Source organism: Augochlora pura, chromosome 4, assembly GCF_028453695.1.
Source record: "Augochlora pura isolate Apur16 chromosome 4, APUR_v2.2.1, whole genome shotgun sequence".
Classification (NCBI taxonomy): domain Eukaryota; kingdom Metazoa; phylum Arthropoda; class Insecta; order Hymenoptera; family Halictidae; genus Augochlora; species Augochlora pura.
The window spans coordinates 10,273,125-10,289,865 of NC_135775.1; the positions used below are offsets into that span (position 1 = coordinate 10,273,125).

The 16,741-nt window shown below is 40.4% G+C and overlaps 1 protein-coding gene across 3 annotated transcripts in view; it reads right to left on the reverse strand.

The window, feature by feature from the left end:
* LOC144468469 (uncharacterized) overlaps positions 1-16,741 on the reverse strand; it is a 73,513-nt gene continuing 56,772 nt past the window's right edge. The window contains exons 2-5 of one of the 3 annotated variants that reach the window (XM_078177951.1): positions 4,655-5,042; positions 3,906-4,075; positions 1,197-1,302; positions 1-1,102 (exon numbers count right to left, since the gene is read on the reverse strand). In XM_078177951.1, coding sequence (XP_078034077.1) covers positions 1,061-1,102; positions 1,197-1,302; positions 3,906-4,075; positions 4,655-4,696 — 360 coding nt within the window. In that variant the 5' untranslated portion in view covers positions 4,697-5,042 and the 3' untranslated portion in view covers positions 1-1,060. Of the gene's footprint in view, positions 1,103-1,196; positions 1,303-3,645; positions 3,683-3,905; positions 4,076-4,179; positions 4,251-4,654; positions 5,043-16,741 lie in introns of those variants that run through there. The other 2 variants (XM_078177952.1, XR_013493811.1) reach the window with 2 other exon arrangements.

The window sequence follows — 16,741 nt, forward strand, 5'->3', positions numbered from 1 at the left end:
TCTTCGTTAGCATATTTTGTAGTTTCATGTAAGTATCCAGATCAAAATCTATCGGACCTGAAGAAGCCTAAGGTCTTTTTCTAATCTTTGTGTGAGTAAAGGTTCTTATAAACAAAAAAAACAATAATATAGAACTTTATTTGCAATAGGGTGAATTTAATTTGCAAAAGGACGAATTTCATTTACAAAATGGTGAATTTGATTTGCAAAAGTACGTATTTGATTTACAAAAGGGTGAATATCATTTCCGAAGGGGTGAATGTAATTTCCGGAAGTGTGTATTCGGAGTGCAAAAGGGTGAATACGATTTAAAAATGTGTAAATATTAGGCCGTTCGAGAAATCGTTCGGAAACAGAATTTCTACGAGCATAAGATTTCGAAGCTACCGGAAGAACGTCGTAAAGCTTTCTTCTTATTTTTTTCACTACAAACATTAAAAAATCGTCTTTTATTTTCCTCTATAAGAGCAAAACAATTTCTCACACGATCCAGTTTACTTTGCAAAAAAAAATGAGAAATTTGGAATGCAAAAGCTGCGTGAATTCTAATATAGTGACGAAGTAAGTCGCGAGTACGGTGTTCACGCAAAACTGTGCGTCGTCGAACGCGACACACCGGTGGCATTTGACCCCGCCGGTGAAGGTGAATTACGGCATCGCGCGATTAACGGCCGACGATGGTTTCTCGCGATACCGGGCGTCCCATAAATTCGCGTCGTTCCGACTTACGGATGGATCGGATGGTGGCGGGCCGCTGGATCACGCGGCGGGAATGTCTTGCTCCTCGGCCGGCCATTTGGGCCATCCGGAGCGGGCCCTTGTAGTGTTTCTGGAATTGTATTATTCCGTTTTAAGCGTTCGAGAGCCTTCGCCGTCGGCGGATCGATATGGTCACGTTACAAGCGAATGCCAGGCCGGTCAGCCCACGCGGTTTCGTGCTCGCATATCGGAGCCGCGATTTATTCGCAGCGCCGAGCGGACGACACTCTCCGTTTCGCTGTGATGGCCCATTATATGCAGGTCATCGGCGGTGGAAACGAGCAGTTAGCGTCAATTCAATTTAACGAAACAGGCATATGGTCCTCGATTGGGGAGAGGTTGCCTGTAACATGTAGACACCAGATGAGTTCGATCGTTGTACCTGTAGTTGTTCACGAAAGCGTTCGAACGACAGATTTTTGAAAAATAATACGCACAAAAATAAAGGTGAAGCCTTCGTGTCTATATTCGTCGTTTATTCTCTTCCAAAATATTTTTGCATGGTATAGTAGGCGGCAAACCCAACATTTAAGCTTCTGAAAACTAAATAAATATATTAACATACAACACATATATATTTTGCATTTCTCTAATTATTATTTGTTACTAGACTGTGAATTTTTGTACAAAATACAAACTTTTTAAGCAGATTGTAAGGAATAGAAAATAAACAAAAATAAACCGTTTCCTTTATTCATTTTAATAAGTCGAAAAGTTACTCATTTTCGAGTAGATCGCTAAAGAATATTTCACGAATGATTTTCTTTTGGTCATTTTATCGAGCTTTGACTGTACAAAAGGTGTACTGACAAGTTTACATTAATCCTTTGAAAACGATTGCCGGCTCAGTGATAATATCAGAATTGTATATCTCATTCCAGATGTTACAAACGTATAATTTGAATATGTGCATAACAAAGTATCAGCATTTATTGTATATTTTTTCAATTAGTGGAGCCTTGGAACTGGTTCTTTGAGACAAATGCTCTCATTATTTTAAAAAATCCCTGTACCGCTAACGATTAATTTAAAGTACACTCCAGGACTAAATTTCATCTTCACGTCTGTTCCATAAAACGCGAATATCTTATAAATCGTATATCATGTTTCAGTAGGTCGTTTTAAAGAGTGCTCGCACCTGCGCTGTATCGTTTGGGAGTTAATTGCTCGGGAATGAACTAGCCTGTTCCACAAAGTATCCCTTTACGAAAAACCGCACGTATTGTAATTTGAACGGCTACGGTAAGGGCTTCAACGAAAGAGTTCAAATATTCACTTGATTCTGGTGTAACAGCTATTTTTTGACTTTTAACTTTTCTGTTCGTAGAGAACAGTTGTAAATCCACTGGAACTTTTATTCTATATATTTAAGCATAAGTAGAAATTTTGTCCCTTTTTGGTAATGGGAGAAAGTTTAACTGAACAATGACAAATAAGAAGTAAAAATACATTCGAATCGGTCAGCATTATACTATTGGACGAAAAGTTACATAAAAGGTACATAAAAGTCAGGACTTGCTTATCCATCTATATTACATTTTTCTCTAGTTCCTTAAATGATGCTAAGTACATTCAAGAATAACATTAACCTTTATATTTCACTTGAGAATATCTGTCACGAATTAAATATTCTTTCAGAGTTTGTATAAATAAAATACAAAATTACTGTTAAAATTCAAATTTCATAACAGAATTAAGATGTTAACGTAAAAGTTATTTTAAAACAGAGAAAGAAATAATTCAGAAGTTCATCTTTATAAAAATTTACAGGTGAATTCAAGACCTGCCTGTAACACTCGCTAAATCACCACGACAGCGGTCGAAAGTGTCCACTTGTGTTGCAATTTACTTTTTTATTGCACCCTCGTGAACTGGAGGACGCGTTTTCGACGAGGGAATGGACCGTCCTGCTTAAAATATCCGGGGTGATTTTCATTGACCTTGGACCATGGATCTCCGACGGAAGATTTGTGAAAGGGTCTGTTGTGTATTTCCGATCTTCTGTAAACACCCTCGCCGCATTACACCCCGGCAAGGGTAGATATGCGCGTAGCGCACGCAAAGTCGATAATCTCCCTTCGCTGGGGACAGATAGGGATCAGGCAGCTATTTTTCACGGCGGAACGTTTCCTTGCTATTTATGCTGATCATTGGGCCGGACAAATGGCGGGCCGCGCACACGTATATCGTTGGGGCAGCGTCATTAGCGTCGCTTTGCCCTGTCGCCTCGGCCTGACCCCGGCGTTGGTCAACCTATCCCGACTTGCGAGCGGTCTTGGCCATCTATAGACCCTCATCAGGGCGCAGATCGCGTGATAAAGTAATCTGGGTTAGACTATCATCGTTGCCTTCGAATGGCTTCTGCCTGCTTGACCTGCGCGGAGCCGAAGGGTCATTTTCACCCGCTGAAATGATTCGGTTGCGTGCGAGGCTTGATAAATGTGCGTGGATTCCTGTCGTTGGTCGCATTCGACCTCACATTTATGCTTCTTTATTCTAACCATTTTAATGCCGAATACATCGTTGTTGGCTACATTTGAACAAATTTTGTAACATTTTTCATCAATATATATTCTTCCTTTTTGAATTTTCTAATTATCAGATGTTTCTAATTTCACTCTCTTTTTCCGAAACTGCCAAACTGCATAAAACAGGTCTGTTATATTCCGTTCAGGCACATAAGACTCTCATGGTCTACACCAAGAGGTTTACGCATGTTACAACAACAAAATTGGCAAAAATCATTCGATTGCCTGGCAAGTTTCGTTCCTCGACTCAATTGGAAGCCAATAAAAAGTAACAATGTTTTTAAGGTTCTCTTTGCACGTTGGAATATTGTTTGCAGTATGATGTGCAATTCACTAATTAAATGTACTTTGAAGTTCACTCATTAGTAATTGTTTACCTTTAACAATGTTAATAACTGAAAAAGAACTTTTTTTAATTAGAATAATATTTATCTTTGGCGTGGCGCCAACGTTCTTGGAAGCACAACTCGTCGCCAGCAGAGACTTCGACCCAACGTTTTATCAAATGGAGCAAAACTTCATTATTGCCTTTGATGAAATGAAATTAATTAGATTAATTGAATGGTTTACCGTGGGGGAAAGTGCTTTGGCGTCGACCCACTAGGAATTTCAGCTTACCGGCGATAGGTTTCCACTCTCCTTTTCAAGCCAGTCTTTGATCCTGTTCCCCTCGTCCGAGGAAGGCTCGGGTCCCGCTCCCTTGTCTGAACAGGGTTCACCCTATTGTCCTTACAAGGCCGCCGCTTGGTTCTATTCCTCTTCCCTGACCAGAACCGCGTTACCCTTATCTGTTCACGGTTGAATACGCAATATCATTTACATGCGAAGCTATGTATTCCTAAGCTGATTCGTTTTCGATGATTCTGATAAAAGCATGATATAAAAAACCAACCTGAAATGTAGAGTCGCATCAACATTTGCTCTTGTATGTTTAACATGTATGTTAAATTTGAGGCAAAGTACCTACAGCAACGATCATACTTTGACGGTGGTGGACAGACTGAACATTTTTAAAATGCAAAGAAATTTATGAATTGGCAAGGACTTATAAATAATACGTTGTATGTTACGCTATATGTATTTTTAATGTAATAAGTGGGTATATTTATTAAAGTAACAAATTAGAAATTTGTAGCTTTTTAACTTTTGTACGTAAGTGCGGATGAATAAAGTATTTAAGTCTTTGAAGGGTTCACAGATCCGCTACAGTATGTCAGAAATAAATTGTGTCTTGTTTATTAGACAAAGACTCCGAAGCAATTATTCAATAAATCACGAGGAATTTTCGCGTCCGATTTATAAAAGAAATTATCTTCACCGGTCCGAAAAATTGCGAAACAAGTTTCGTAATAAAAGACGTAACTTACCCTAATTGCCGATACGTCGTCGGCAGTGTAACTAGGACTCATAGAAGTGGCCAGTCACGCGCAAACTCGCGCAACGTGCTCGAAACGTTGCGCGCCGAGGCGGGTATAAACGTTCGCCTAACCGTGGCCCGATATGCAGGTAGATACGCTTGTATCTAAGCAAATGAGCCATAATCTGGCAGCACAGGTACACACCGTCCCGCTGAATCGTCGCGACACACCGCCTAGACGTGCCTTATCTTCTGTTCTCGAAATTCTATGCTTCCGGGACCCCTTGTCTCGCACCGCGGTTGCTCTTTGATCCTCTTTTTCGTTTTCCTAATTACCCAGAAGTTCGTTGCACCCCTTTGCTTCCGTTCGGTTCTCGTGTTGCAGACACGTTGCGGACCTGCTCCGAATAGATGCGTTAATCATATTCTGTTTAACCCTCCCACGATCTTCAGGTTCTCTTTGAACCCGGCCCTGCTTTTTCAACCCTACAACTCTGCCGCGACTTTTTAACGCGTTCCTCGTTCATTGTATTCTCGCGAGAATCACGTACCGCGTGTCAGCGACGCTGACACGAACAACAACTCATTCTTGTTCTCCTGCAGTTGTACAAAAGGATCTGATCCAAGAGGAATTCTCTCCGAAGACGATATCGAGCAGAAAATTATTTAAGAAACATTCGAAATTTAATCTATTCTGTTCTTTACAGTTGTCTGTAAAATTGTTCAGAGAATAATAAGTCAAGACATTTTATGTAAACTACATTAGTATTTCCATTTCCTGTTATTATTTTTGATTATTATGGACGATATACATCTCATCTGCTCGTACAGCACTTTTTACAGCATTGTTTACAATTTATTAAACGGAGATTGACTAGTTTAGATCGACATGCATTCGCAAAAGGTTAAGACCGTAAAAAATTCTTTTGAAAAACGATGTAGCAATTTCGAATGATGCCTCAGAGCCGCCATTCGCCGTTCGAGCGGAAATGATTAACAGGTTCGAGTTGATCAACGTGTCTCGTATGGCTTTGTCTTCCTCCGCTTGGTTCTTACATATTGTTAGAAGGTTTCGAGAGTATCGATGTTAGTTTAGAGGATCTTTCGCCAGCACTTATTCGATAGACTAGCGAAAAGCCAGCTCCGACGATGCGCGGAGGATGAAATCGCTAAGATGGTATTCAACGATAAGGTTTCTTGTGCAACAACGACTGGCCGTCGGTTACCGCTTCGAAAATAGATTCGAGCACGTGGGCGCTGGCGGTTTATTCCGAATTATGCATCGACCTGTTCAATCAAAGGCGTTGCACCGAGACCGCCGGCGAGGCATTCGAACTGCTCCGCTTGTCCCGCGCATTCTTCCATCCCCGGAACGTTCCCGGATCGTCCTTTGCGATTCTAGCGAAGGAATGTATCCGCTCGAGTCTCGGTAAACCGTACCGATATCCGTTTGTTTCATTCTCAGATTCTCAGGATGTTTCGCGGGACGTTCGAACGTTCGCAAGTTGAAATTAATAACTCGAGTAGTACTGTAAAGCGGTGAAAGTTATCCGATCGGTGCGGCGAAAAGATGAGAACTTTTATTTGACAGCATTTGTTGCGTGATGAATGTAACAGGTTGTCAGGTGACGAGATTATAGAGACAGCTAAAAATGGAAAATTTTCGGCCGACAAATAGATTACGATTCTTCACGCAGAAGACAAACTTTCTTCGGCAAAAAATACGAGCCATTCTCTTCCTTTCTTCGATAATTTCAGTGGGACAAAAATAATATACCCAGTTTTCTCATCCTTCTTTGTTAAATTCAATGATACCGAATAACAGACGGATGAGACACGTGGAAGATGTATCAGGCGTATCGTTAAAAGGCAAACGAGAAATTCCGAGAAGGTGATTAACAAGCTGTGCCCGCTCGCAAACAATAAAAATCCGTTTTTATTTGATCCGGTGCTTTTATCGGTCACGAAGATTCCATCCACTCGCGCAACACTCCTTTAGATCTCCGTTTCTCTTTGTGACCGATACCTTTCTCGCGGGAAGCAGGAAGCAGGTACGCGCAAGTTTGCGACGCGTCTCCTCCTAGCGCTTTAGCGAATAATTATCAGGAGGGAGGATTTATGTCTTGCAGGGATGAGAGAAAAACGGGCGTGCGTTGTGCGTCGTCGTTGGAAATGTTCTTTCTCGTAAGCTTCATTGTTTTATCGCGCACGCTGCACGCCGTTGTGCATCTGATAATGCTCGAGGAGCCGGTGCAACACGGTGCACCGTCGACGGATAAACGGGCTCACGAACCGTGCATAATACGCGATTTCTCGGTCTCTCTAATTGATACGACTTATTGCGCAACTCAAGCGGTTCGATGAGATTGCGTCGGACAATTTGCGAAGCATCGTCCCGTGACCGAGGAACACACTCTTTTCGTTGCGATGCTTATCTGCCTAATCGAGATAATCATCGGCGTCTATCATTTAAAGAACTCAATCGCGAATGAGTTAAGTGGGCGCAACGTATCCAAAGGATTCTCGTGTTCCGGCGATTCTTTTATTCCGGAAAACCGATGAACGTAAAAACTATGCGGACTCGCGGAGCATTTCAAGCAATTCGAAGCATTTTTTACACCGAACCGACCGAGCCTCAAAATTAACCAACGCGTATCGCTTTAGAACGATGAAATTTCTTTATGTAATACTTTTATCGTTGTTATTAGTCTTTATAATTGCAACAACTTTGAAGCAACATTTCCGAATCTAACCACTTCGACCGATACACTAGATGTAGTAATTAGAAAGTGTAACATCGATTCGTATCTAGAAATGTTAATTTAATTCGAAGTTACGAAATGTTTCTTAGAACGTTTCACTGTAATAATTATGATTATGATCGAAAAATGAAAAGATTACATGGATTAGAAAGTATCAATTACTACTTTCGTTCGAATAAAATTATTAAAGGTAGATGCTTCTTATTGACGTTTTCCAATGCAAGATCTTATTAATTTCCATAAGAATCTGCAGTGTAGTAATGGTAACAGTAAATTTTGATCATGTAGACGATTTTTGCTTGGAGATAGAGGAGAAAGAGAGAGAACAAAAGGCGAGATTTTTTTTCAGCGAGAAATGCTACGATTCCTCTGTTACTGTAGCGATTGACGTCAGCGGAGTCTCATGGCAAGTAACCTTGTCGATTTCGCAATATCGCAAGAGTCTTGATTTTCCGATTTTCGAAACACAGAAATGCCTCTTGTGCAATACAAAAAGTAATATCTTCTCAACCGCTAATGTCCACTTTGAGACCACAAACTCCGCCTTTAACGGGACGTTCCTTTAACAATTTTCCATATTTCTTCTTGCAGCGTGTTTGATGCACGGTACAGTCGGTATCGAATAATTCCAAACATGTATTAACACGTTCTCTGCCACGTGTATCGTTTCCGGTACACGCTGAAACTCATTTCCACGCCAAACGGATTTTGTTTTGCCACTTTATCCTTTTTATTGTTCCTCTGCTCTTTAATTATCTTGTCGTACCAAACAAATTATTTATGAACGCTAAACCCACCGAGAACTGAACGTGACTGAAGTTTATTGTTCTACAAGAATGACAAGACTGAATCCATTACGTCGAGTCATAAATAACTTCCGATGCAGCTAGGTAGGATCTATTGTTTGTATCTACCTACTATGAGTTACCGGGACGAACGAGCTTTTCGCTTTCACTAGATAGATAAGGGTTCAAAATGAATACAATAAAAAAAGAATAAAAATGTCTGATAAAAATGTTATTTGTGGCCTGACCTGATATTTACACGTTTCTCCATTTTTATTCTAGTGCATAATTGTATATCTCATTGAATACTTTTCTGTAATGTCGTTGTAATATCAACAAACGTAGGTATAAAATCATGTAACGAAATATTTTCAATAAAAGTTCATCAGTATTCATTTCTCTACAAGTTTTAATATAAAAAATTTCAACGAAGTTCATGTCTTAAATAAAGTTATTTTGACTATTTTAATATGAATATATAGGGTGGGCCGGAACTACAGTGGGTGCAGAAAGTATTCGTACAGCAATCAATTCGAACAAAAACATTATGGAACTTCGTTTATTACAAATAAATTTTAACATAAAAGATGTGTACATATTCTTTGATATCTTCGGAGCAAATGTCATGAAAAAGAAATTGTTTATTTATATTCTTTGTGAAACTAGTTTCATTTAGTTTTTGTTGGAATTGATTGCTGTACGAATACTTTCTACACCCACTGTATTTCAGACGGAGACACCGTAGATAGAACAATAGCCGGTAAATAAATCTTTTACAAAGATGAGCGAACTTTATAGTTGATTTTCTCGAAAACTATGCTCTGGTTACAAACATGCTATACCAAATGTCCTTCCTGTTTTTACGTAGAATCATCCATCGCTCGATTGTTCCACGAATTCCGAGCCACCTTGTATATTCCTGACTTAGTAATATTCTAGTTGGTGTAGAGACGAATTCAATGACCTACCTACTATAATGTAACCTTAGACCGTGTAATATAGCTAAAATAACTTCGGACGCTATAAATGGTTACAAACTGCTCCAAATCCGCAATCCGGCAATTGCTAAAAATTCATACGAAACATTCTAGACAACGATGCGGCAAACTTATGTACTCGGTCGGATGCACAAGTTTTCGAGCAACCACCGGCACAAGTTCGCTTTCAGATCGAACTCCGAGGACCGTCTCCCGGTAACCTGTCGAGCGGTGACATTCATGAGATTCGATCGAGAACTTTTCACGCGTGTAGACGACATCGACGACGCTCGGGGATAGATGGACGGATAGATAGAGAGTGGGAGAGGGACGCCGGGGAGGAAAGGAGCGGTAGGAATCGATGCGCGATCCATTGTCCCCGCGTAGTCCTTGAGCCGGCTGGAAGAGGAAACAATGCTTGCCAGACACGTTGAACCCGGCCAACAACACGTACGTAATAACAACAACGGCTCGGCTCATTATTTCTCTGCCATCTCCGCTTCGGCGACCGCCGCGCCGACCGCCGACATTATCCTCGCGTCTTTCATGCCTCTTCGTCCTCCGGCTTCCGTTAGTTACTCGGGAAGGACATTCGTTCTCTCTCTCTCTCCCCCCTTTACACCCGAATCCCTCGGCGAGCATCCTCTAAACACTGGCCGCGGAAAAAAAGCCGGTGAAAATAAAAACCGACGGACGTGAAGGAGCGAGAAGAAGAAACAGAGAGTCCGGGCGACGGTCTCTCTCTCTCTCTCTCTCTCTCTCTCTCTCTCTCTCTCGTTTTCCCGAGGTTCGGCCGCGACCTTCGCCGGCCTGGAAAACCGATGGAAAATCGCTCGAGTTCTCATTAGAGGCGGCCTTGTCGGCCTTCTTTTTTTTCTCCACCCTCCACGCCGCTTTCCCCTGCTCCTTCCCATCGCCGTCCTGCTCTTCCTTCCTTCCTCGCTTCTTTTTCGGGCTCGCCGCGCACTCCAGCCTGCCCAACTATCGCCAGGTGGCTCGTTTTCGTCCTGTGTTCCGCCTCTTCGTCCCGCCACAGGTTTTCCTCGTTTCATTCCGCGACCGGAATCGCCCGTTGCAATCTAGAGGCTCGAGAGGATCGCAGTTTTCCCGTCTTCGGGGACAGTTGCTGATCGAGCGGGAATGAAACCAGAATGCTTACATCGCGGAAACTGCAGCGACGAACAAAAGCGGTCGTACACCTTTTGATACGCAATAACATATTTTAAAACAGCCTTGAATTTTTCTGAGATATTAGGAGGAGCAGTGTATTGTTCTGAAATACTTTCTTTTTAATTTTGTTATTACTTGGTACGCATACGTGTTACCAAGGACTGCGCAATGTATTCTTTTTTCATTTCGTTGCAGTGAATTTTTTTAATTCTTTGACAGTCTAAGTAATATTAATTGTTCTCCAACGTGGCCAAAAAATTTCCCACTATACCTTTTTAAAAATATTCAGTGCATGCCACAAATTAGGGATTAGAAAGTTTCAGAGTTTAATAAGTAATGCACGGGGTAACTTTGGCAATTCACAAGTTTGTTCTGCTCGTTTATTCGATAGAAGCAGTTTTCATTTTTACCCAGCTTACTGAAGCTCTGTGTTTCCAAAACCACTGCAGACACAGTGAAATGATCACAGTAAATATTTTACTTTTATTTAATTAACTCTAATCACAACTGATAGTATAGTTTGAATGAAGAAGTAGAAACCCCTCCAAAAGTATTAGGACACCTGCTGATTTAATATAAATTGTAATTTATGATTGAGTGTAATATAATGTAACAAAATATAATCAAATTATGTCACTGATGCAATTATTTTATCTATTTAGTGCATTTTGTTCAATTAAAACGTATACTGAGTTCATTTCGTATGATGTGTTTTCGAAATATGTTCCAAATGATTTCAGAAATAATAGAAGAACCAATAAAACAAACGCCAAAGTTAGTCTAAGAAGTAATTATGAAACGCAATAGATATATGTGGCCAAAAAGAAAATTTAACTTTTTTATCAAATTCTCCTTATTTCTACTATAACGTAAATTAACTTCGAAATAAATTGAAGAAATTATAACAATTTCCTATTGGTTCCTCAAATTTATACAATTTTCTGTAAGTGTCCTACAACTTTTGCAGAGGTGTGTATATATTTCGCTTAAAAACATTTCTATTTGCCAAAGAAGAAATCGAAAAAAAGTAATTTCGCTTTTGGCAGTTCTAGTGTTAACTAAAGTGTAAGCAAACTCTCCGAGTCAAAATGTTCGTTGATTGGTCTGAAATATTTATAGTTCGGCATTGATTGTATATACTTAAGATCCTGTTTTAGTTTTACCGCGGTACACGTGCTGTAGTATTCAGCGTCACACACACATGGATCATAGACACGTGGAACTCGTGATTGTCAGATTAGTTAATCGTTAATAATAGTACGTTCGATCCACCGAGGTGAAGAATATTGTTAGTTTTCGCGGAGCGGAAAGCGTGTCGAGTAAACCGGCTGGGAGCTCCCGGGACGTTAACGACGTTTCGAGCATATTAGAGGAAAGTGATTACGCGGCTTTCTCGTCGGCCACCGCGTGTATCCTTTGTTAGCGTTATCGACCGTTCGAAAAAAAAAAACGAAACCGAAAACAAAAACAGAAACAAGAAGAAGCGATCGATCCCGGTAACTGTAACTTCGTTACGAACGCTTCGAGTTCTCGCGTCGCGTCTTGAATAATTCCCGGCGGGGATAGTAATGGGGCGAAACAATGGAGGAACGACCGTGCACGGTATCCCGTAGCTCGGTGAAAAATTAACTGTTTGCTTTTTTAATCGCATAATTAAATTACCGCCACGTCGTGCCGGCGCACGCTGCTAATGGCAAACCGATTTCCGATCGATGGGGGTGCGCGCAGGTGTTCTTAATCAGTGGCGGGGAGCATCGAAAACGTCTCGTCCCGGCTCGCCAGCTTTTCTATCGTTAATTAGTGATCATCGTTCCAAGCTATGAATGTGTGCACGGCAACACCATTGACGGAGATCGATGAGAATTTGAACGTAATCGCGGAATAATTTAATCCCTGGCTGCGAGGGATTTAATCTACGGAAACGCTCGTGTACAAGGTTACAACCTAGTTTCTAAATATTTATGCGATGAGAGGCCGAATTGTTTTTACTTCGTTAAGGTACCGTAATCGAATGTGTGTACTACGCGAGTGCATTACAAATTTAAAATTGCGTTATTGGCGGTATGCTAACAGAAACCTTCATGTTCATAGTTAATTTCGATATAATTGACGATGATATGCTAAAATAATCAAATAATGTGGTAAAAATAAATGATGTATACTATTCATTTACACATGTAGGCAGATATTTTTGCATTTCAGAAATTTAAAATCCGCAGTCTAGTTACAAGTATTTGATTTATAGTATGTAGATCAAATGATACCGCCATATTCCGTAATAGGACATGCCAGTGCACATTAAATTATTTTGAGCATATTTGTGTTATCGAAGAATTTGAATGGCATAATTACGAACTAAGTTATTTGTTTGGTACTGAATCTAACACAATACATATCTAGATTAAGGGATAACTGATTTAACAAACGACATTCCAAGAACCTGCCAAGGTCATTTTGAATTAATTGGATGCTTTGGTGATTAGAGATGCAGTGATCAATTTTTATAATACAAAAGTGTGAAATGTTTCTGTGGTAAGTTTGATCTGTTTAGTTTTGGTTTCATTAATCAAATAATTTTGATATCGTTGATACCTTTTGGTTTGACATTCGGCACTGAATGTGTGTGGATAGTGCCAACTGAATGGATTTTTGTTTTCGAAAGATCGAACAAATATCAACGACGGTCAAGCCACGTTGAAAACAACTTGAAATCGCATACACCTCGAACAGTAAAATTCGTGTGTCCGACATTTAGGTGATCCCGTGCTGGGCAATATTTTCAAAAGCGAGAAAGAATATCGGCCGGAATTAATAAATCGCTTCCAAGAATTTCCACCACGGGTAGTATTTTTTCCGGCCGAGGCAGCGAGCGAGAGACCCGATATATGATTCTGCTGCCTCGATAAAGGAGGGATGGAAAGTGGAGAGAGAGAGAGAGAGAGAGAGAGAAAAAAAGAAATGAGGGAAAGCCGATACCGAGTAGCGGCACGGGATTAATAAATCCTCGATTTCGAGAGTCCGTTGCTCGAACGTGCACGCTGAAAAATGGGATACGCTTAACGGCCGCTCACGATACGTTAAACAGGTCACCGGCGACAAAAGGATCAGTTAAAAGGGAGCAATGGCGTGTGGCAAAGACGCGTCCTTGAAATTCTCCGGACTCCCAGTGTCGCGCATCGGTCCCGAATCGAATGTTAGCTAGTCGAACGTATAAACAAACCGAAGATACCGGGAAACATGCTAAATAAATACGTTGTTTTAAAACGTAACCGGCATTTGCAAATGAAACGCGAACTATTTATTTAATCGTCAAAATTTTCTTTTCTGGCTTCAGATTAAAAAAAAAATGAAGAAATGTGAGAGACGAGTAACAGACAAATTGAAGTGTTGTCTATAAAACTGGTTCCATCAGCATCTCGTTTAGGTCTATTTAAATAGAAGGTCGCTAATAGCCTTGCAGCTGATGCGACGTTAAACTTCTAAGAAAAAAAAAAACATCTCGTTTAGTCCAGTTTCAAAACATTCGTACAGTTCTAAGAGATGTATGCTCACTATTTCTCTCTATCTTACTGTATGTTATGTGTACATATTCCGGGCGTAGCTGATCCGATTTCCGCGGGTCGAATCGACGCGGGTCTCGATACCCCGATCTTTCATCTCGAAATGAAAAAAAAAAAACGGCCGCTGCAACAACGTTGTTTAATTTTTTAATCGGATCGGATCGCAGGACCCACTCGAATTCATTTTATTCGAGCACGGCGCGGCATCGACCGGGGTGCCGTTCCCGTGTTCCGGAATTTATGGAAGAGCGTGTTCCATTTTTAATATGTTTTCAAATTCATTGAACGCGCACTGTTTACGAGATTGAAACGTTTTATCGTCGGCCGCTCGAAAAGTTCAGTCCCGGTTTTTTTCGACCGCGCGTATATTGGACATCCTCTTAAATAGCTAGCGATGGATTTTTCTCCGATTCGCTGCGAAGGTCTCTTTAATTGGCCTATTCTGAAAATTTAGTGAAACAGGAATTCCTGGAAGCTGTTCGTATAATCGCTTCGTCGATAATAAATTCCAGCGAGCATGCCCTTCTATTACAGACAAATTAAATTTTATTTAAACGGAACGAATAATAACTGTATTTAGTAGATTCGCGTTCGAAACTTTCAAGAGTCCGACACGAGCTTATATTGTCAAGGATCGTACGGTACATATGTATTGCTGCGAAAAAAGTTTATTCTGCAAGTTCAACTCTGTAAAATTTTTTCATTTTTTTAGTCTTTTTTTAATTTTTAAAAGTTTTGTTATAAATTATAAATGCGTTGAGAGTAAATGTCTTTATACCGCGGTGCTTACGCATCTCCAGTACATGCAAGTCTATAAAGTGCACGAACACGTGCACCTTAAAGCTGGAACTACCAAACTGATCGAAAGTACCATAATTGTCGGCGCTAATAAAAAAACTCAATCGTATTGTGTTTTCAGAAAGACTATAGAATAATACGTAACAATAAATAATTGTGCTATTATTCTATGCGGCGCCCAACATTTTCTAGACAATGTTAGGAATTGTTCTCTCCTTTAGACCTTTATAAAACAATTAATGAAAATAAGAATTAGCATAACTATTTGTAGTCTAGCTGTGTGACATGGGTTAACGATAGTGTCAGGGTCGACTCGGGACACCCTGTAGAAAGGGATCGGAAAGGCCGTCGATACTGAACGACCTTGCGGCATCGACCAACCCTCTGCTTCTCCTCTTGCCTTTTCGACTCTATACAGAGGCATCTTCGTTCGCCGCGTCTCACCCTTCGCCGCCCCTTCTGTTCGCACGAGCCTCCGCCCTCACCCTCTTCCTGGTATCTATGTCCTGTTCCTACCCACCCCATTCTTCGACCTTCTTCAGCCCGAAGGAAACTTACGGATCCGTGTGGTCGATTTGCGTGTAACCGAGGCTGAACCCGAACCATTGTTCACGAGAATGTTATCGTCGATCCGGAGAGGCTTTAATTAATTATGCAGTCGCTGGTGCGTGCATTTTTTCAATAATGTGCGGGACCTCGGGTCAGCCTTTTCAATAAAAAAACGAACACAATTCTCCTTATTAATTCTCTACACTCGGTCGTTACCTCATGGAGAATATAATAAAAATCGCCGACATTTATCGTACTTTTAAAATTGATAATTTTCGTTTCATAAGTTCCGTATCGATAATTTTTTATCGACTTCTGTGCAAACAGTTTAATTACTTCCAACGTTCTGTTATCTTATATTTTCTTTAAAAGCATTAATTACTGCTCGGCGAGTGAAAACGTTTGAGTTTTTGATAGCTATTCCGAGAAAGTTCTTCGTGTGCACAGTGTTAATTATGCGGATTCTATGTATTAATGCGAATACGAGTAGCTGAAACACAAAATTGTGAAAACATTAGAAGAATTTAATACTATTACTCTATTTTCAAAATTATAGAGATAAATAATTCATTTCTATGCTTTGTAATTTCTTTATCTTACAATCGTCTTTTAACGTTCTCCTTATCTAAGATAAAGATCCGCCATATATTAATAACTGATTCAGAATAATGACGATTGATAGCAGAGTTGGATAAAATATAAACTGATTAATGGTTAACGATTACAATTCGTTACTTATTATAATTAATCTGTAATAATTCATTAATTCATAATAACTAACGAGTTGCAATCGCCTCCGGTTGCCGATATCATCGGAATATGAACCAAATGGGGTTCATTTTCGAAATAAGCAGTGCAATCTATATCGATAAAAGATAGAAAATTAACCAGCTCGGTTAAATCTGCGCAAGGTAGACTATACTATGCCCACCTAAAAGTTATTCTTGTTAGTTGACCTTGAACAGTCTATTATCTATATTGCTCCCAGAACTCTGTAACTCGAAGCACAAATATTTATCGAACAATGAAAACAGTGTTAAATGTTATTAAAATAGCGATGACTAAACACAATACCATGGTAGCAGTGGTACGACGGAACTATTTTGATAGTTTCAATAGTTATCTGACATCATTGTTTTCGGGAACTATTATTGCGTACCCTAAAATTCCAAACATCTACTAAACAACCGAAGAAAGCACGTGGCACTGGTCGAACCCGACACGATCATGGTAATTGTACCCTGCGCTCCGGTAGAATCTCCGTCAGTGTCCTTGAACAGTTAACTAGCTTCGGAACAACCGGAATTTTCTTCCGATGGCGTGCACCGCCGATTTCCGTTCGAACGATTAAAGAAGTGGGAAACATTTGCTAAGGCGATCGTCGTTGGGTATCGAGTCGATAATTGTTAGGAGCGGAGTTCGAAAGTGGACCACTGGAAACCAGGCCAGTTGTATCGGTACGGCCTGAATTCCGATTTTCCATCGCGAAGTTCGGG